The 22,657-nt window shown below is 35.0% G+C and overlaps 2 protein-coding genes across 2 annotated transcripts in view; both read right to left on the reverse strand.

Moving 5' to 3' along the window:
* The window catches only part of LOC128986209 (phospholipase A-2-activating protein), a 34,233-nt gene extending 27,894 nt beyond the window's left edge, over positions 1 to 6,339 (reverse strand). Inside the window, exons 1-2 of the mRNA XM_054406429.1 lie at positions 6,056 to 6,339; positions 835 to 1,028 (exon numbers count right to left, since the gene is read on the reverse strand). Of these exons, the coding sequence (XP_054262404.1) occupies positions 835 to 1,028; positions 6,056 to 6,183 (322 nt within the window). The 5' untranslated portion in view covers positions 6,184 to 6,339. The remainder of the gene's footprint in view (positions 1 to 834; positions 1,029 to 6,055) is intronic.
* Positions 6,340 to 9,645: 3,306 nt separating this feature from the next.
* Positions 9,646 to 21,716, reverse strand: LOC128986574 (zinc finger matrin-type protein 2). The gene is made up of 5 exons (XM_054407008.1): positions 21,577 to 21,716; positions 18,743 to 18,963; positions 17,912 to 17,985; positions 12,080 to 12,225; positions 9,646 to 10,193 (listed from the first exon to the last, which is right to left on the reverse strand). The coding sequence occupies exons 1-5, from the start codon at positions 21,589 to 21,591 to the stop codon at positions 10,044 to 10,046; spliced, it is 606 nt and encodes a 201-aa protein (XP_054262983.1). The 5' UTR covers positions 21,592 to 21,716; the 3' UTR covers positions 9,646 to 10,043.
* Between the last annotated feature and the right edge of the window lie 941 nt (positions 21,717 to 22,657).

Here is a 22,657-nt window from a genome sequence, read left to right on the forward strand (position 1 = left end):
ACAGAATTTTGGCCCCAGACGCGGAAGACGGCGTTGTCAACAAAATTTATAGCCTATAGGTATAAAAAAATCAACTAAATTATATAATGTATGAAGTTAGCCCTGTAAATACACGATCACGGGAGATTTTAATGATATTGCCACGGTCGCGGAAGACGATGATGATGATCATCAAGGGTTATTCACGACCACAGGAAATGTTTTTAACATAGTGGAATCGATGAAATTGGAATCGAGAATCAATTTCAAAGAATTGAAATCAGAATCAAACATTTCTGGAATCGCCCCATCACTAGTTTGTTTTAAATTTGGCATTGTGAATTTAAAAGCAAATCAGGTTAAACATCTCAAACAAACAGCCACTATTGCTGGAACAGGAAAGTATTGTTTAATCTGTATCATGGGATGTGTGGGAAGTTAAACAGACAACCTGCTTCTCAAGAAAATTAAAGCAGATCTCATATTGTGGGAGTAGGCTAGTGAAATATTTTTTTACAGTATGCTAAGTGTATAACACAACAATTACTGCGTATAGAAGTAAGTGTTTTATACTGAGCTGAAGATAATGCTACATAAGTCTTATCTTAAAATTTGTTATCAAACATAAAATAACTGAATACCATCATAAGGCAGATTAAGGTAAGAAAAGTTCAAACCTTCTATTCAGTATCATGTTTTAACTATTAATATTTATTTCATGCTTGTACACTGTTTGACATAGCCTGTAACAATATTGTTGATTGGCTGAAAAAAATCATTGTACCTATCATTGTATAGTAAGGTTGTTATGTTAGCTCTAGGCCTAAATGTAAATTAATATCTTAATTATCTTGCCGTTATCTTTGTGGTCTTCCAAAATGAACAATGGGTCGAAGAGTTTGGGATGGAATGCACAAATCTTCTTGTCACTACCACCAGTTAGTATAAGTCCATCAGGATGATTTTTAGAAGGTGGAATGACACACACACAACTGACAAAGCTGGTATGGCCTCGCAGAGTTGCTGCTTCTGTGAATCCTGAGTTGAACCTTTAAATGCAAGAAAAAGATTTAGTACCGTACATAAGTAAATGGGTACATCTAAGTTATAAACATGATTAATTTTAGGCCTAGGCCTACATAATGTAGGCTAGAAATAACTACCGGTTGGTATACACTATTTAAGTATATCGAAAAAATGATATTTCTTGCATTTTTAAGAGTTTGGCCGGTACTTTCCTGTATTTTTCCCTCGATATATCTGTATTTTTGTTATCCTTTACGATCCGTTTGATTGGGAATAGCCAATCAAACGGAATTAAGAAATTTTACAGCAAGTTTGGTTTTAGGTTAGGTTAGTTTAGAACAGTTTCATTTCAATATAATTTTTAAAATTGTTTGTTGATAACTCAGCAATATTTACTAGCGAATCTGGCGCACATAATAGTGCCCAATCTATACATAAGAAAAAAAGGATTAATATTGATTTTTTTATTTGGCGTTTTCTGGTTTCTTGGTCTATTTGTAAAAGGCCTAATTGAGTTTGCAGTTTACATAGTTTTTACACGGTTTTTGCAGTTTTTTTGTGAAAGTCAGTAAAAGATTCTCTTATGATTAATAGATGATATAACTCAATAACTCATTTATTTAGCTAGATTAACATTACAAATGCATTAGCCACGTCAAATTTACTTAAAATAACTATTAGGCTAACTAACTTTTAAATTATTTGAAATTAAAATTCATGAGGACTGTCTGTCAGCAAGAAAGGCGCAGACACTGTAGTAGCCTTTACCCGCGAGAAATGACCTCAAGTGCCTTTTGAAGCATCCCGGATCTGATGTGGACTTGATTTGAAGAGGGAGAGCATTGAACAGTTTGATAGCATTATAATTTAGATGTCTTTCAAAGAATGTGGTTGAATAGGCTGGAATTCTCAGATTGAAAGTATTACGAAGCAGCATATGAGTGGGTGGTTGCGGTGTGAAAATGAGAATAATTTGACTTCAGAAAAGTGAGTGGGGTTTGAAACACAAGTTCTCGCCAATCAATCAATCAATCAATCAAGAAATTTATTAACACAATAATTAACAATACATAGGATACAAAAGTGCAAAAACCACAAATGGTTTGTCTGCACTAAAAATATTGTTTCCTATTTACCATACAGTTTTGTCAGTTTGAATCAGTAGCATACAGTTTTATGAGTCCTTAATTGTCTCTTGAGTAATTAATAACAAAAAAAGACAACAAAGACACAAATATCAGTAAAAATTCAACAGTAACAATAATAAATAAACTATTAGAATAAATAACAATAATATATTACTTTAACTTCAACTAAAAATGTAAATAAATGTAGCCTATATTAGTGTAATAAATTAAATTTGTAACAAATCATTCCAAACAAGTTCCTTTAAAAATTTTTAAACATGCTATAACTATTTACAAAAAACCAACCAATCGTCCAACAAAAAACCCAGGAATTGTACTTGAGCAGTGGTTTCAGTTTCAGTGTCGTCCAAAATAAAGTTTTGTTTGTTTTTGGTTTTCCTAATTGAGAATTCAACAAGCTGAGATTTTGTTGGATTGATTTTGAGGAAATTTTCGTCGAACCACTGGAACAAGCAACCGGCTTGTATAAAGGCACCATGTCTAGTTCGAGTCGGTTTGGGCTGGAGACAGCGAGAGAGGTGTCAACAGCAAAGATACATAATTCACCCTTTTGAACAACTGATGGGAGGTCATGACGATCGTACCAGTAAAGGATCTGTGAGGGCCTAGACATCCAGTGCTATCCACTGTGTTCACCTCCACATATTGACTTTGGTTGGCAAGGTAAGACGAGATCCATTGTAGTGACAGCCCTCTAATTCCATAAGAGTGTAACTTCTCCTTGAGAAGGTCATAATCCACTGTCTCGAATGCTTTGGTTAAGTCGAAGAAGAATCCCAAAGCTTTCTCACCTCTATCCAGTGCGCTTAACACAGTCGATACAAAGTGATATACTGCATCTGTTGTTGACCTGTTTTTACGAACCCAAACTGTTTACTGCTGAGTATGTTATTTTTATGTAGAAATTCCAGCGATCTTTTTAAGAATTATCTTTCAAAAAGTTTGGAAAACGTTGACACTATTGATATTGGCCTGTATATAGGCTTGATATAGGCTTAACAACAGAGAGCTTAAGAGTATCAGGAAACTGACCAGAAATAAAGGACGAGTTGATTAAATGAGTCAGAGGTGTCAAGATTACATCACTTATTTCTTTTAATAGCCTTGGGGATATTTCATCTGTGCCGGCTGAACTCTTTAGTTTTCATCTCAACCTTATCTCAGTTGCGACTTCTTTTTCAGTTGTTGGGCAAAGGAAGAGGGAATTTGACACATACCTTGTACAGCTGTTGGTACCCTTTTCATTTGACTGGCTGCCAATCTCAACAAAGAAATCATTAAATCGATCAGCTACTAATTGTGGATCTATGATTAAATAACCTTTCTCATCAAGGAGGTGGGGTTCTTTAAATTGTTTGTGTTGCATTTTTATTTTCATTAATTGTATCCCATATATAGCCTTGCTTTTATTTTCTGCCTGGTTTATTTTACCGTAATAACAATTCAGATTTCTTTTTCCTCACAAGTTTTCGATTGGATTTTATTCTTAAATAATATTGTCTCATGTAATGTTCGGAGGGAAGATCTTTTGTTCGGTTGTATAGGTCAATCATTTCTGTCCTTTTTTGGCACATGTCTATGTCCAAAACTACATGACCTGTGTTTTTCCTTTCTTTCTTTTCAATGGAAATGCTATTTCAAATATGTGGGGTAGCTGGCTTTCAAAATTGGAAAATTTGTTATTCATTGTTGTTGCATTGTACACTAATATCCAGTTCTGTTGCTTAATAGCGTTGTATTATTATTAATTCTCTGGAAAATTTATATTTTATTAGATTAATATCTCTGTCATTCAGTTAACAATTTATGGAAGCTATCTGGGCGTGGTGGTCTGATATGGCTGTCACAAGAACTTCACTTTTAATTCTGCTATTATCTATGTCAGTAAATATATGATCTATCAACGATCTAGAACATTTGAACTCCCTTGCATATGAAGTTATAGTGTTTCTGAGTCCAAAAGATCTCATAATGGTTGCCAGCTTATCTGTTACGAAGGGAGTTTTAGACAGATCAATATTTAAATCACCAACAACTAAGATTTTTTGGTTGAAATTTACAAACTTATCAAGGCTCAATTAATTGGGGGAATAATAAACCAAAGAACCTTGTTACTAACACCAACTCTGGCTTAAGTCTGGAATTTATTTGTAGACCGATTCCCTGTGAAAAATCTTTTTTTTTTCTTCCGGCCATCTTCAATCCTCGTCCAGACACACTATTGGCCGATTTCCGAGCTCGGGATTTAGCTAAGTTCTAGACTTTAACCATCTTTAGACTCTTTTTATTCTTCGATCTAAATAGGCCTAGGTGTCCATTAAAATCGGCTATTCGGTAAAAATACTTATTTTGAGTTATTCTGCTATTTTTTGGGTCTATCAAAGATGAGGGCCACCTGCCAGTATTTTAAAGTGTGTTGCAGCATAACTTATTAGTTAGGTTGGCTAGTTTGGATCAGTTTATTTTAAATGATAATGATAGCCTAAACAAAATATTATTTATGTACCTTTTTTTGTTATTAGGTCCATCATAACCTAACCGAACTAAACTGAACTAATTTAAACTAGGTAGGCTAATTAACCTAACCACCACAGAATAGGCCTAGTCTAAGTTAAAAGAATCATTTTTAAAACACCCAAAGTTACCTAACTTGGGTAGGCCTAGGGCCTACAGTAACTTATGTCTTGAAATTTGATTAAGAAGCAAACAATATCCAATATGACATAGGTACATATAGAAATAGTATTTCATTTGATACCTAGTATATTGTAGGCCTATGCCTAGGTTCTCTGCAGAACTGTAGAAGTTGCCCCCATAGTCTTCACGTGGGCCTAAGTTAGGTTACCTGATAAGTAAGTTAGTGGTTGACAGATGGCACTGCAGATTTAATGCTGTTATATAGTAACTTAGGATAGGCCTTACAGCGCAGATGGTTTCTAAAAATTCAAAGTTTTCAAATGTACATTGGGCCTAGTACATGAATAACTGTTTTGAAGTTCATAGCTTAAATTGCATTAGTAGGCCTAAGTTACAACCATTGACTTGGTCTAAATTACCGGTACATTATTGTAAAATGTTTACAGACAATAAAGATTGATTCTGATGCATAACTTACAACTTTATAAGTTTAGATTAGCCTAGATTTTACACATTAAGTTATCCACCCTTATAGCCTAACTATTAAGCTTGGGTTAATGAGGCTGCACTTTACTTTAGGTCCTACACTCATTCGAATGAAAATATTGATTATTCGATTGTTTCATTTGATATATCGTTTGGTTAGTTAGGTTAGGTTAACCTTATTTAACTAACCAAACGATATAGCCTATCGAATGAAACAATCGATTAATCAATCTATATTTGAGTATTGATGTCCTAGAATAGTTTAAAAGTTATTTTAGAACGTTTAAGCTGGGGTCTGTGTCCTAAATAAGTACCCTATATTTTAATTCGAATGAGTGTAGGACCTAAAGTAAAGTGCAGCCGTTAATGATGCTGTTTAGAGTTAGAAATATGAAAAATATTGGAACCGATACAGAACCTAGAAACATTGGCCAGTGGTGTACCGTAGGCTACCTAACTTAATCCAAAATTTTCCAGTTGGCCTAGCCTATGAGAAAGTCTGTTATCGTCTCGGGGGGAAACACAGGCCATCTATTAACATAAAGGATTTTTTAAAGTAGAGTCTCCACTCCACTACACCACCAATTAGCCTATCAATTGTTTAAGGAAAGACCTGCATCTCCCTATCCTATAGCCATGATAGGCTTATCACTCTTAGCCTAGTATTAATCTAAAAAGCAGGGAAAATACATGAAAGTCAAGTCTACCGGGTTAACCTTAGACAAAACTTATATGTAATTTAAGCTTTGAAAATAAAAATAAACAATTTATTAACATACCCATTAGGTCTCCAAACCTTCGCTGTTTTATCTCTGGACGTCGAAATAATCCACCCATCATAAGTTGTGGCTAGAGCTCTAACATCAAGTGAATGGCCAAAAAGAACTGAGCTAAGTTTATACGACATCGCTATTTAAAATAACGGCAGTATTTGAATTTTGTACAAACGAATACAGTGTGAAACGTTTCTGTTTCTGAAAAGTATCATTCACCAAACCCAAAACTAACCTTTCTTGGTTAAGTTAAGTAAAATCTATGATGATTGATGACTATGATTTAGGAATTTTGCCGAACGGAAAAAAATAAATGACAGGATGAAAAAAAAACTAATCTGCACACAGAGACAGAAAGGAAAGAAAGGATGAAAATCAAACAAAAAAAGATCAGCCTAGTAGATTAGTTTGAGTATATAATTATAATTAATTTAGCTTAGCACTGTCCATTTTTTATTTATCCCCCAAATCAATCAATTTTTCAATCAAACATTTAACATTCAACATTTAACATTTAAATTTCAATCAATTTTATGTTACCCAACATACATAGTAGGGCCTATAAGAAAGTATCGTTTTCGTCAAAAATTATGAGTTTGAGTGGATACATCAGTTTTGGCATAGATAAGTTAAAACATAATTGGTTTCCCTTAACCCAAAAAAGTTTGTTTGTGTAACGTATAGGAGAGTTTTAGTTTTCATATATATCTTAAATTATAGTATTAATAGAAGTATACCATATCGGTCCACCCAATGTTAAGATTATAAAACCAAAGACAAGAGTGCTGTCGATATCTGGAGCTAACTCTTCACCTGGATTAGTTGAACAGGGTGTCACGCAGGGCTCAGTTTTGGGCCCGGTCCTCTTTTTAGTCATGATAAATTACCTAAGTGCCATTGGAAACGTCCTGCTGATGATACAACAATTGTTGCCAGAGGATATACTCCAGTTTTGGCCAGGGAAAAGGCTGCAGAAGTTTTTGAGTTGGTTGGAAGACTTGGTTCTTACTAAACGGATTGAGCCTCGACCGAGAAAAACCCCAAGAAATTGTGTGCAGTCTCAGTCGTACAAACGCTGACGTTTTGACATAGGTGAAGCTGCTGGGATTCGTCATATTAAATGCAAAGATTGGCTGGAGTGGCCATGTGAACAGTATCTCTACGAAGCAGCTCTCTCTCGAGTCGTCCAACTACTCGTAGACTGAAACACCTGTTGACGAGGCATTACCTGACCACTGTCTATCATGGCTTATTTCATTCCCACTTCTCCTATGGACTCCTGCTTTGGGGACATACTGCAAGGTGTGAAGACATTCTTCTCCTTCAAAAAAAGGCGGTTCGGTTCGGATCATTACATCGAAGAGTGACAGTGAGCACTGTATAACTATCTTCAGAAGCCTAAAAATACTTATTATATTCAGCCAGTCAGTATGTACTGTGTTTAGCCTCTGTTATGTTAGGGTTAGGGATAACTAACACCAGCTCACAACAAGGGAATTCCACCACTCCCACAACCTTCGTAACAGAGACCAGCTCCACATACCTGCAGGCTGTCCAAAACGCAAAGCTTTATCTGCATTAGGGCTCTGAAGATGTACAATGATCTCCCCCAAAGATTAGTCTTGTAAACCTTCCGCTTTTAAAAAGAAAGTTAAAACCTGGCTAGTCGACCGACCACTACTCAGTTGACGAATATTTTGATGCGCTCTTCTTTAAAAGCGCCTTCGTTTTGTGATTGATGAATCAAACTTAATTCCCAATCACCAGTTTGGATTTCGGCAAGAACATTCTGCCATTGAGCAGGTCCATCGGGTGGTGGATGTTATCAAAGAGGTTATTGAGACAAAGAAGTTTTGTTCTGCTGTGTTCATTGACGTGAGTCAAGCGTTTGACAAAGTTTGGCATACTGGTTTACTCTATAAACTAAAACGTAATCTTCCTTACACATTTTTCAATCTCATGACCTTTTCAATCGACACTTCAGAATTCAGAGTAAAATTTGGAGATATTGTTACCCCACTTCACGAAATTCATGCAGGAGTTCCCCAAGGAAGTGTATTGGGCCCCGTTCTCTACACATTGTTCACGGCGGACCTCCCTGAAAATCCTAATGTCGAAATTGCAACCTTCGCTGATGATACTGCTATTATAGCCTCTCATGAAAACCCTGTTATAGCTTCACAAATTTAAAACCATTCTAAAACCAGTGTGGACGTACGGTATCCAATTGTGGGGGACATCCAGTGAATCCAATCTGAATATCATCCAAAGATTCCAATCTATAGTTCTAAGACACATTCTCCAGGCACCATGGTTCGTCAATAACGAAGTGATTCACAGGGACAGTCGAACCCCAACAGTCAAAGAAGAAATTTCAAAATTAAGTGCCAAATACTTAAAGAAATCAGAGTACCATCATAACTACCTTGCTTTAAATTTATTGGACAACAGCAACTATACATACAGATTGAAAAGATGCCATGTTTTGGACTTAAGTAGTCGTTTTTAGACTTTAAACTTTGTACCAAATATGCAAAGTTTGTGTGTTAGCTCTGTTGTTGGATAAAAACTAACTACTGTGTTTAAATTTTATCAAATTTATTGTTCTACTAGCTGACCCGGCGAACTTCGTATCGCCTAAGTTATAGGTTTCCCCTAAGACAGACCGATGGAAAGAAAGTACCGTTACGTTTAATTTTCAAGATGATCTCGTTCGCATCGCTCAATCACGTCCTGGTTGAAGTTCGTTCGCTACGCTCACTCACCTTTGGGTTGGAGCTCGTTCGCTACGCTCACTCACCTTTAGGTTGGAGCTCGTTCGCTGTGCTCACTTGCCTTCAGGTTAGCTCGTTCGCTACGCTAACTCGCCTCCAGGTTGAAGTTCGTTCGCTACGCTCACTCACCTTTGGGTTGGAGCTCGTTTGCTACGCTCACTCACCTTTAGGTTGGAGCTCGTTCGCTGCGCTCACTTGCCTTCAGGTTAGCTCGTTCGCTACGCTAACTCGCCTCCATGTTGAAGTTCGTTCGCTACGCTCACTCACCTTTTGGTTGCAAATTAGCTGTTGTCATAAATGTAAAAGAAATAATAGTGCTGCACCCTGTTGGTAATCCTTGTAACTTTAATGCTATTGAACATCATAGAACAGAACCAACTTGTTTAATTGAAACGGCTGTTAAGATTCATTAATTCCATTTCTCATAAGGTTAACATGGGAAACTCCAGAGCCACTGGGGCGGAGCCCTTTTAAGAATTTCGAAACGGGAAATAGTTTACGTCCGATTCGCATACCTACAGAATTTACACACCAAATTTCATAACGATCGGTGAAGTCGTTCCGGAGGAGTTTGCAGACAAACACTGTGACACGAGAATTTTATATATTAGATTTTTTGTTTTGTTTTTTGAGACACAAATAATGAGAAACTAACCCTAAAATAATTTAAACAAAATTTATACAAAAACACAACATCAAAAAACCGGACAGAACTAACAATAAAATTGTCTTCAGCTGTTCCATAAGGATGGTAAATCTACTAAGGTACTATGTTTTATCTAAGGCATTGTACTAGGTTGTCTAGGAAATTTAAACCAACCATTGAATTAAATTAAATTGATTTCAATGCATTATGTGGAAATATATGTGTACAACTATAAAGTGAGTGTAATATATATAAAGCAAATTAAAAAAAAAACATCACTATACTCTTTTGCGTCATCTTTTCGTTGCTAAGCACGGGTAAAACTGATCGTATTTTATTATAACCAAACAGTGTCAGTGCCGGATTATTATTGTAAAAATTAAAATTATATTATTATATTTTTTAAGATAAGGTATTTCAGCGGATCAAACTTGGCAGATTTTTAACTTATAAATTGTTTTCACACATAATACACTGATCAAAAATTTCCTTATATTTATTTATAAAACCAGACATATATTTACAGCATGATCATTATATTGTACAAACATTTTTTATACTAAGTTAAGACATTCTATTTGCTCTTTTTTCCACCTCCAAAACCAGAAAAGCCCATTATAGACGCTAACTCTGATTGTTGATCTTTATGATCATCATTATCTTCATCTAGCTTTCTTTTTTTCTCCTTTTTCTTCTCTCTTCTATATTCTTTCAACTTTTCTTCCTGAAAATACAGTTTACAGTTTATTAGAAAGTGCTTAGTATTCGGGCTAGAAGAACATTTATTTCACAATTTTTACATTAACTTAGATTATTGGAATTTGATTACAGGATTTAATTTGTAGCTTTCCTCCAGTCAAAAATATATAAGTAAGCAGTTTACATTATATATAATACTAGCAGTTACCCGGTGCGCGTTGCTGCGCTAACAACTATTATTTTAAATAGCAATTAGTTCTATACGATAAATAATAAAAATAAATACCAAAACAAAAATAGAATATTTATTTGACATAATTGCCAGTGGATAAACAACGTTTTTTTTTTTTTCATTAGGTGTATAAATATAAAAAGTTTTAGGCATACCCTACCACCACGTGAGCACGCAACATACAGCTGTCCGTGTGAAAAGCATGCATTTTCTAAATTTAAACCAGCGATAGTCAGGGATTGCGAAAGTAAGACACAAAGGAAATTGTAGTCGCTTGAATTCAAAGGGCAATTCGGATGAAATCATTGGTATTCTTGGGATTAAGACTATTTCTCCTTTAAACTTACCACTAATGATTGTTGCTTCAATCAAGTTTGGTGTCATTTTTTTAATCGTCGGTCTGGTTCTGTTTTTTTGAGCTTGGGTGGATTTAAGTTTCACATTAGTATTATTGGAGTTCCTTCTTTTAAAGACAGTAATGTGGTGGGTTAATGACAAATTGGGAAGCAATTGAATACCTGAGATAGCACGCACGGTTATTATTCACTTAATAATTTATGTTAGATTGTGTGGTTATAGAACAGAAGATAAAAATGTTTAGGCATTGCCATCTCTTTTATTATTTATAATACTTTGATAAAGGTTTTTACTTTTTATGTTTACATATTTAATCGTGGAGAATTTAAATGTTGTTGAGTGCACAGGTGTGCTGCGATTGGGGTTTAATATATTTGGACTTATCCAAAAGTAAAATAGTTTTCTGTGCTGCATTCTGTGGAAACAGTGTGGCACTATTTCAAATCAAACAGAATGTTGTGATTATTCAAACCTACAAACAGTTGGTGAATGTAACCAAAATTATATTTATTAGAGGTCGTCCGGTGGTCGAAAACTTGACCAAAAATATGTAATGTACAGACTTTTCTATGTTCACCCCACACTGTAAATAAAACATGTGATTGGAATTTTTTCCATTTGTTTTGATTTTCTGTTCATATTTTGTTGTTATTACGTCACCAGAGAGGTAACCCTTAAGGCCCATGTTAATTTTTTTTTATTTAAAATTTGTTTTTGTGCTTATTTTTGAGCCTATTTTAGTTTATAAACGGATTCTGCACATCTACAGGAAAATATCTTTCTAACAATATGCGTAGATTTTTCCTGCAATGTACACAAGCTGATAAAAAAGATTTTAAAGAAACATGTTTGCCTATTAATATATAGATTTGTAAACAGTTCCAAAAGTCTGACATTGGACCCCTTAAAACCTTCTGGGGCGGAGCCCTTTTGACGGATCTGCACCAAACTTCACATAAACCATCCTTGAATAATTCTTAATAATGCCGGAAAGTTTCATTACAATCTGTCAAGTGGTTTCGGAGTCCATAGGGTATATACAAACATACACATACTTCCTCTTTTATAGATATAGATAGATAGAGATATGTGCTAAAATAAAATAATTTTACTTTGATTTTTTTTAAATTCCAACCCAAATTTAAAAAAATAAATATGTGAGATTTGGTTGCGGATGCACTTATACACAATTCTTTCCTGGAAAATGGTGACCAATAGTATTTACACCAATAATATATCATACAAGTAGGCCTACCCTTTCATAAAACAAACAAAGTTTATTGATAGACTAATACTGTGACAAATCAAATAATAGCCCTTACTTCTTCCTTCAACTCCTTCATTCTTTGTTCTATATCATAATCCTTTTTCTTCTCTTCTAGCTTTTTCTTGTTAATCTCAAATCGTTTACGCACTTGATCCACTGTTGAATTCTCAACTCGCATTGACATGCCCATGTTTCTTTGATCTGAAACAATCATTAAGATTCACAACAATAGCTCTAATACAGTTCACAGAACACACAAGTTGATTGACCAACTGGAGGATGGCCACCGAATTAGAAATTTTTTTTAGGAAGACATTTCATCAGGAAGGCAACTTACTAATAGTCTAGTAAGCTAGTGATATGTACTGTTTGAGGACAGAAGAAATGTCATAAGATAGGACCAACTCATAAAATAGTTGCCTATATTTCATCACTAGGGTGTAAAGTGACTCTTTTTTACCCAATCTCAAGTTTTAAAATGAGCGAGAGTTGAAAAGACATTTTTTGCCCGTGTGATGAACTAAATTTTTGTCTATCTTGATTGTGTTAGTGTACTTTATACCATTGACTAACCAACAAAAATAGACTCATCCCATTGAAAATTTGTAAGCTCGTTTTTCGTTCATGTCCGGTGACTAAGATCGCTAGTGTCGACAAAATTTTGATTCTATTATTTTAGGATTAATTTAATGATTTGTGCTGTACTGTTTGTTTGGTTACATAAATAGGGCACAAGTTATTGTTTATGGTGAGATAGTTTCATTTGGTTAAACGAGGTTTTAAATAACTGAAATAACAAGAAACAAATTGTAAACAAAATACGACCTCTAGAGTGCACCGGACAGAACTTATCAATAAAATTGGCTTCAGCTGTTCCATAAGGATGAGAAATCTACTTAGGGAGTATGTTTTATCCATAACTAGCAGAGTTCCCGTCCTTCGTACTGGGTTAATCGATGCATAATGTCGATACATGCGATTGCTTACAATCAAATTTTACAACTGAGTTTACAACAGGTGACTAGAGAGTAAAAAAGCTACTTTAGACCTGCAACAAATGTATTAAAAACAGTTGGTTTTTCCAGTAGTATGACAAAAAAGTATAAGATCCCCATAATAACAACACTCATAAAGGGGTAGAAATAGTTGAATGTATACAACAACATTAAACTAAAGAAACTCAATCTACACAATTTCTTGATATAATTTTTATAATGAGGTTATGTGACATAATTTTAGAGGGCTCTATTGACCACTGTTGATCCGCCCTCAGTTAACCGAGGTTCAACTGTACTTTACTTACTTTCCACAAAGCAAGATAATCAGGTTTGCCCCTTTCTAAAGCTACATCTCTTTACTCTTTTGGTTTGTTTTTCAAATGCAACCCGTGATAAATAGCCTATGTCTCACAAGCAAATATGACAACATTGTCCATATAACCGAACTCAGATTCACAAACAGAAGAAACTGACAGTAAACTCTCTTAGTTTTTTATTTTTTTTTTATTATCAACACTCACATATTCTCTGATTATAGCCTCAAAGGAGTAGTACTGTAAGCGCACAACTTGTTTGCCAGCAGGGTGTGCGGGGGGAAGAGCGGTAGCGATCTCCCACCACAGCCAAAGTTTCCCTGGCACTGGTCGGACTAAGCTTTCTAAAACCATTCAACCAGCGCTGTTTGTGTTGATATCCTTTTTTTGCATACATTTTTAGCGAATTTCCCTATAGGGAAGTAGCTATTACCGTAGGTCTCATGGTAAGACTTAGGCCCGGGACCGATTTACTTTTTCATTTTGATGTCCCCAGAGGTCAAAAACACCATTCGTTCAAATTTTTATATATGTATATATATATATATATATATATATATATATATATATATGTGTATATATATGTGTGTCCGTGAACACGATAACTTGAGTAATTTTTATCTGATTTTGATGAAATTTGGTTTGAAGGTGTAAGGTGGGATAAACTTGAATGAGTTCGCGATCCAGCATGATCGGACCATGGGAACAGGGTTTTATGGGTTTTATGACCCTCAAAACACAAAATTTCCCAATTTTTCTCTAAACCTTCTTAAAGAGCTTAAAAAAACAAACAATTCAGTATATCAAAGTGTTTTTGTACAGTTATTGGTTACGGAGAAAACTAAAAAAGTGGTAAATTTAAAATTCCCATGTTATTCTTTTGGAGAATATTGTAAAATGTTGTAGTTTGCTTGTTTATGGATATCTTTTGATCAAACTTGGCAAATATATTCATTTTATACTAAGCAATAATTATTTTATATAAAACACACACTTTATTAGTTTCCTTGTAGCAGCAAACCTAATGTTATTTCAATAGATCAATTGAAAATCAATTCAGCCAAATAGGAATTCGCTTTCACGGCAGGTTTGCTGCGGCGGGGGTATTTTTTAATTTAAATTTTAATTTTATTCGAGTACCATACAATGTAATTACTAAGTTTCTGTGCACGCGATAAGATCTGGTCGGGTCTAGGCGAGGGGGTTGGCGGGGGTACTCTTGTGAACACATTTGTTTCTTCCTACTCACTCACCCCCACCCCCAGCACTGCCAATAACCCGTACCAGAATTTTTTAGTTCGGCTAGTAACAACCCGTTTCCGCGTTTTGGCTGAACTGTAACTCACCCTTCACTCATATTTGGGTTAAAATATGCACCTAGTGACATCCCCATCTTAAATAATTGATATAATTGATACCTTAAATTATCGGACAGTTTTTCCAAACATCCTATAAAAACGGTTAATTGCAGTAATTTATTTTATATACCTAAGTTAATAAAAGGAAAGAATATGAAAGTTGGGCTGTGTTGTGGAGTTAAGTTGTGCAGTTGAGTGATAGTTTGGTTATTGTTAAGCAGTGGGTTAAAAAAGTGTTAACTTAGATTAATATCATGGCAAACACCCGTAAAAAAAGGCAAATCATTCAAAGTGAGGCGAGGGAAATTATAAGATGTGTGTGTGATTCAAAAGTGTCTGACTCTGGAATCCTCCAGTATACTATGAAACAAAGTAATCAGCGGGTTGCCAACTATACGGGGTATCTGTACTTAGTGTTACGACAATTAGGAAAGAAGGAGTTGAGGCCGGAGGATCTGCCCAAGAAACACCAGGTTTAAGAAAAGACCCTATTCAGAGGAGAAAAAATTCCACATCAATGAATTTGATAAACGAGTGATTAAAGACACGATTCACCATTTTTAAACAGTACATAAAAAAGTGCCGACAGCACCTAAAATGTTATTTGCGATTGAGGAAAAAATTATTTTTCCTTGGGGAGTTTCCACTTTTCGAAAACTAAAAGACATGGGGTTTTAATGGAAAAGGTGTGGGAAAATTATAAAAGTGTAGATAGAACGGCCGGATATTGTAAATTGGCGTGCTCGCTACTTGCGAGACATTCAAAGTGTAGACATGAAAAATGTAAAATCATATATCTTGACGAAACATGGGTTAATAACAAACTTAACATTTAGAAAATGCTGGAGCAGTGACGATGTCCCCGGGATCCTCACAAACAACAGCTTGTCTAATAGATTTATTGTGGCTAGTGCCGGTTCAGAAGATGGTTTTGTGCATGATGCGACACTAATAATAAGCAACTTGAGATTATCATGGCCAGATGAACGGAGTAAATTTTGAAAAGTGGATCGATGAAAAACTTATACCAAATCTCCCTAAAAAATGTGTTATTGTGCTGGACAACGTCCCTCACCACTGGTTATTAAGTAAACAAGTCACCATCCAAATACGTAAAAAAATAAATAAATACAGTAATTGACTGGCTGACAAAAAATAAGATCTCTTGCTCGATGGAGATAAAGAAATTTGAGTTATGAAAATTGATTAATCAGCATAAGCCTCCTGAAAAAAATGTATTGTATAGATAAAATGCTACAAAAAATCACATGGTCACATCGTGATTCTATTGCCCCCTTACATGTCTGACCTCAATCCAATTGAATAAGCCTGGGCCAAGAATAATTAGAAAATTAAGGAGGAAAATATTATGGGGGATCTGTCACTGATAAAGTTGGAAAAAGATACAAAAAAATAGATTGGGAGTTGTTTACCAAACACACCCCTAAAATAGAACAAAATTACTGGATAAAAGCATAAAGATAGCATAATGGAAGATGCTGTGGATCTTTTTGTTATTGAACTTGGAGGTGTGGATTCAGAAGAGAGTGAATGTGAATATTCGGACACCGATTCAATATCAGACTCTGACCTTGCAACTCCATTGTAACTTAATATTTTGGTAACTGATATCCTTTACTTAAAGATTCCTTCCCATTGCTTATTATTGTAACCATTATTTGTAATTAAATAAATTATGGTTTTCTGTTATTGATGAATATAGACACTATTAAGAATGTTTAATTTGTATTGTTTTGTCTAATAGTATACCTGACAGAAATATTACAAGTTAATGGAAAACATCCATAAGTCACAACAAATATTTTGCAAACATATGGTAATTTAAAATTACATTTGTAATCACATTCAAGAGGCCACTGACACTCCCTGAAGCCGACTATCAGGCGTGGTTATGCCGCCGCTGTAAATTCTGCGAGTAAAAGTAGTGTGGACAATATTTTTAGGACAACTAGTAGCAGATCGCCAAGCGCGGGGCTCTGCTGGCGGCGGAGGAAGTATGTGCAAACAAGTTGTGCGCTTACAATATACAGGGTGTTGAAAATGTCTGGAACCAACATTATATCTGGTGAGTGGTTAAAGAAAAACAACTGATATTTTGTGTACGGATATACTATGGTTTAACCTATCTTTTGGTGCCGTATGAAATTTTTTACCACTTATAGGGAACGTCCTGTGGAGGATGCAGTAAAAAGTTTTAATGGAAGCCTATGGTAAATGATACATCATTTTAAAGGCCATTTTTTTCTGAGTAAGGAGCCGCAAGTTTCATCTCAAAAGGACCACCCTAGCAAAAATGGCGACTGTTTGAAATTTAAAAACCCACTCATAGGGAACGTCCTGTGGAGGATGCAGTAAAAGGTTTTAATGGAAGCCTATGGTAAATGATACATCATTTTAAAGGTAATTTTTTTCTGAGTAAGGAGCCACAAGTTTCATCTCAAAAGGACCACCCTTGCGAAAATGGCGACGGTTTGAAGTTTTTGAAAATAATTGAAAGCTTAATTGGTATTTATGTTAAAAATAAGTTTAGTAAAACAACACAAACAATTTAGTAAAATGTTTTTTTTAGTCACTTTTCAGTTCACCACGTTATAAACTACTGTACTTCGTAACTGGCTTGTAATAGCATTTAAAGGAAACAAATACGGACCATTTAAATAGCAATGTTTTTAAATTTCAAACAGTCGCCATTTTTGCTAGGGTGGTCCTTTTGAGATGAAACTTGCGGCTCCTTACTCAGAAAAAAATTGCCTTTAAAATGATGTATCATTTACCATATGCTTCCATTAAAACTTTTTACTGCATCCTCCACAGGACGTTCCCTATAAGTCGTAAAAAATTTCATAAGGCACCAAAAGATAGGTAAAACTATAGTATATCCGTACACAAAATATCAGTTGTTTTTCTTTAACCACTCACCAGATATAATGTTGGTTCCAGACATTTTCAACACCCTGTATGTGGGGACTACACAGCAATATATAAAGGTGACTTAGAAACTACTAAGAAAAAAATCACTCGGTCACACTGCTGCAGCAGATATTGATCGACATTATTGGCATGGCACGTGAGTAACAGTGACTAGACGAGATGGAAGAATGCCGTACAGGGCATAAAATATCCTAAAAAAAATGTGTGTCCCTTAGCATGGTTCACCCATAATCCTGTATTTAAATCCAGCTCTGGTGCTACTTACGTTTCTTTCCATTGATGTGATCGAGGAAGTTGATTGAATCTTTGACGACACAATCACAAACATTGCAATAGTACCTGAAGAATAAAAACAAAAATAATAGAATATTTTATTTCGCTGTACACAATGATTTTATATTCAGTACATCTTTTCTACAAGACTTAAAAAGGTATCAATGCTGTACCAATAATAGTGGTTGGCCAGGTCAGGCCATCATACTTGGGAATAACGAATAGAAATTCTAACGAATAGCAATATTCGTTAGGTTTTTTGACTAACTTCTATTTTATTCGTTAGTTTTTAAACTACCTAACTAATAACTTCTATCAGTTAATTTTTACGGGACTAACTAATAACTTCTAACTAGTTAGAATTTTTAACTAACTTTCCCAATTATGCAGAAGCATCTCAAATACGGATTATTTATTTAACTTGATCAGTGAGGGTTGTGTGTGTCCGTGAGAGGTCCATATATCTATGATAACATATGGATAGTTTATCATCATCGACCAAAAGACCAAAGCTACCTTAGTAAACCAATATCTATTCACAAACATGTTTGCTGCCTTTAGCAGAGTTAAACCTCTGGAGGCTTTCAAATTATTTATTGAAAATAACATCAACACAAGCAAACAAAGACAAACAACAAACTGTTTTTTACACCAAACATATGTTGTACTAGAATATCTATCCTGACACATAGATAATTTATGAGTTTTTTTTTTTATTATTACAATAACTTATTTTACCCAACGAGCTTTTTAGGGACTTATGTCCCTACAAGCCACTAGGCCTAGTTAGATTTAAATATGTAAGATATCATAATGATCCTACCCTCCTGTTTGAGAAGACGGAGTATTTTTAGTTATGACGATACTTTTTCCGAGTTTAGATTCAAGATCAACTCTGTAGTCTCTTTGCCTTAAGAGTTCCCGCTTTACTGGAGGTTGTTTTTGGTGAGCTTTCTCTTGCGCGTCTAGTTCTTCCTGGATCCGTTCAGCAGCTAATCGCTCATACTCCTCTCGATCCCACTTCTTACGGTGATCTTCTATTTTCTGTAATAAAAATATTGTATGAATAAAAATGGTTATATACTATTTATTATACTTCTATTGTACATTTGATGATTGTTATAAGTTGTACTGTTAGGTATGTATAACCTATTTCAGATACTTGTCTTTCTATATGTCCATGCCATGAATGTGTGCAGCTTCATTAATTTGGCTGAACAGTAAATGTATAGGCCTATTTATATGATTCAATGACATATTGATTAGGCTAATTGTTTAAAATCTTCAATTGAATTATACTTTTACCATTGACTATGTATAGTCAATGCTTTTACCTATGGGGTAATTTCTTTATACCCTCCCCTATTTTTAGCCTGTATAACTAATGTCTAAATGATCTTGACCTAGGCCCAGGACAGATTTACTTCTTCATTATGATGTCCCCAGAGGCCAAAACGACCAACCGTTCAAAATGTTTTATATATATATGTGTGTGTGTGACCGCGAACGTGATAACTTGAGAAGGATTAATTTTTGTCCGATTTTGATAAAATTTGGTTTGAAAGTGTAAGGTGGGATAAACATACATGAGTTTGCAAACCAGCATTATCAGACCATGGGAACGTGGTTTTACTGGGCATTTTATGGGGTAAAAATTGATTTTTTCTCATTTTTGACCCTCAAAACACAAAGTTTCCCAATTTCTCTCTAAACCATTGTAAAGAGCTTAAAACAACAAATAATTTAGTATAATTAAAAAGTTTGTACGGTTATTGGTTACAGAGAAAATTAAAAAACTTTTAATTTAAAATTCCCATGTTATTCTTATGGAGAATATTTTAAAATGTTGTAGTTTGCTTGTTTATGGATATATTTTTATCAAAATTTATTTATTTTAATCTAAGCTATTAATATTTTACAAAAAATACACACTTTGTTAGTTTCCTAGTAGCAGCAAACCTAGGTACTTGTTAAACCTAACCTAATGTTAAGAATGTTATTTAAATAAGTTCGATTTAATTTAAAATCAATTCAGGCAAAAGGAAATTTGCTTAGCCTGCAGGTTTGCCGCGACTAAATATTGCGATGGTGAAAAGTATTTAGTAGGTTGCAAACTTAAGTTTGAAAAATTGTTTTAAAATAAAAAAAACCTTTCAGATGACTTTTTAACAGATCCACAGTCCACCACAACAGATTCTAAATTATGATTTTGCAAATTTTAAACCTGGAGATAGGAAATTAGCCTAAGTTTAATTTTGTCAATATTTTATGTTAAATAGGCCTATTAAAAAGGCCCCTATCTTTTTATTTACTGTTTTGGTTCAGTTACTTAACAATTGTAAGTTAGTTGAAATTGTAGCCAGGGCCGTCCGAAGGGGGGGGGGCAACCTGCCCCGGGCGCCTTGGCTTAGGGGGCGCCGCGCAGCGGCTATATGTATTACCTAACATAGTATTAAAATATGCGATGGGACTATTATTACTGGGGGGGAGGGGGCGTCACAACCATGTTTTCTCCCACGGGCGCCGCCAGCCCTAGAGACAGCCCTGATTGTAGGTAGCTTATAAGTCAAAACATAATCGGTGTGAATTGTTTGTAATTTAGCTTGCGTAGGGCTATTAATACTTGGGATATGTGCTATGTCGCCGCAGACATCACTCAAGCAATGCTACGACGATGTGAAAGGGTCTTAAGTGGTGGTACTTAGGCCCAGTATAGGTATCTGACACCTATCTAGGCCTATATAAAATCCAATGTATGTTTGTCGTTTAATGTTTTTCGTTTGTTTGTCCTTTAAGCGTAACCAACCCAGCCACCCGATTGTGATGAACCTTGGGGAAGTCGTTCTAACTTATACAACCCCTGGGAGTTTTTTTTATAAGAATTAAGTTATCTTTCAATAGAATTTTGTGGAAACTGTAAATAAATATGTTATTTACATTTTTTAAACGCAAAGGATATGCGTCTGGTAACCGAACGTGAATTAGGCGCCAGGCAGTGACGTCACCGGGTTGTGGGGGCCCGGAACACTATAAACATATATAAATTACTAGGTAACCTACCCATGATCACCTTAGCCTATTGTGCATAATTATGCCTAGGGGAATTTAGTATGCTTGTCTCAGTCCCATAGCCTACACCAGAGTAATTTATTCTGTAAATTGGCATTACTTGGGTTAATTCTTGATTCCCACAGTCTACAGTGAGCGAGGATCTCACATAGTAGGGGTACAGTTTCTTAACTGGGCTATGCTAATATCGATTGAAACTATCGATTTGATTAGTAAAACCTTCATGCGATTTTTTCACCATCAGCAAGTTTGGTTGGTTAGGTTATGATAGTTTCATTTTATAATAGAAATATTTAAAAATATCGTTTATTAATCAATATTTTCAATTCGATAGTTTCAATCGATATTAGCATAGCCCAGTTAAGAAACTGTACCCGATAGTAGTATGGGTAACATCAGATTAAAAGCATACCATTAGGCCTATTCTACTCTACAACTTGGATCTCTCAAACAGACGCGGTTATATACCTGGCACTCTTAATTTGACCTGATAATTAATTTATTTACATAAATGTTATTCTATAATCGAGGTACGTATTGATAACGCATTTACCTGAAAAAATTAACTATTAATATTTTACTACTTACGTTGGATGAAGCCATTATTATTTGTTTGTTTGTTGACTTTTTTGTTATTAAAGTTTACTAGGGTTGGGCTTGGGCTTGGCAATGGTCAGAGTGGTCGTGGTAGAGTTGTGGAGTAAGGTAAGAGTAATCAAACAATCAAACTGACATAAAAGAGTCTGCTCTGCTGTATCTGTCTGTACTCAGTTCTGTATCATGTGTCTGAACGTCTGTAGCCTGTGGGGTATTTACATGGTGGAAGGAAAAAGTGTCCATGCTCCAGCATAGATTATTTAATTTTTTTTATTACTAAACTTTTTTATTATCTATGTTTTTATGGACTTTTAACCATGTTTCATCTTGGTTTCATCCACGGATCTGTTGGATAAATTAGAGTGGAGATGTTATGTAGTAGAATGTTTATTGAGCGGGGCGAGTGAAGCTCTTATACTACACTCCTGCTTTTGTTTTCCACAATCCACATACTCCTGAAAGTCTGAAAGGCTCAGGCTGAAGGCTGAAGCTATCCTCATTAAAATATGCAATACAGTTGCGTCTGCGTGGCTGAAGCGATCCGGATGAATAACATGCTAGTAAACGAATCATCTAAAATAACCAAACATCAAATCAATGACTTTGAATGCTAAGTGTGTTTTATAAAAGTTAAATACCAACTAAGTGTTTTCAGGGGCCCTGGGCCCTATTTTTGAAATGGTTGACTGTTGAGATGAGTGTTGACGATTGACTCAACTGTCAACCGTTTCAAAAATAGGGTCCCAGGCTGTGAGATATTAACCATAGCCATAGCCTATAGTCTACTGGTAGCGAGTGTTTATAAAGTGCACCTTTAAATCTGAGGGTGGCTGGTTTGATTCGAAGTGAAATCGTATGGAAGCAGATGCCATTTTGCCATTGAACCAGCAATTAATTATGCTATTATTTATTAAAAGGACGGCGTTAGGTAGTAACGTAGCTCCAGGATTACACGTTTCTCTTACACAAACGTAAAAAAATGCTAATAACGAATGACATCGAGACACGTAAAACATTATAAATATTATAACGTTCTTTATCTTGCTAATACCATAGACTAGTATGTTTTATC

Source organism: Macrosteles quadrilineatus, unplaced genomic scaffold, assembly GCF_028750875.1.
Source record: "Macrosteles quadrilineatus isolate MER2022 unplaced genomic scaffold, UCM_ALF_1.0 Scaffold_2__2_contigs__length_208266976, whole genome shotgun sequence".
Lineage (NCBI taxonomy): Eukaryota > Metazoa > Arthropoda > Insecta > Hemiptera > Cicadellidae > Macrosteles > Macrosteles quadrilineatus.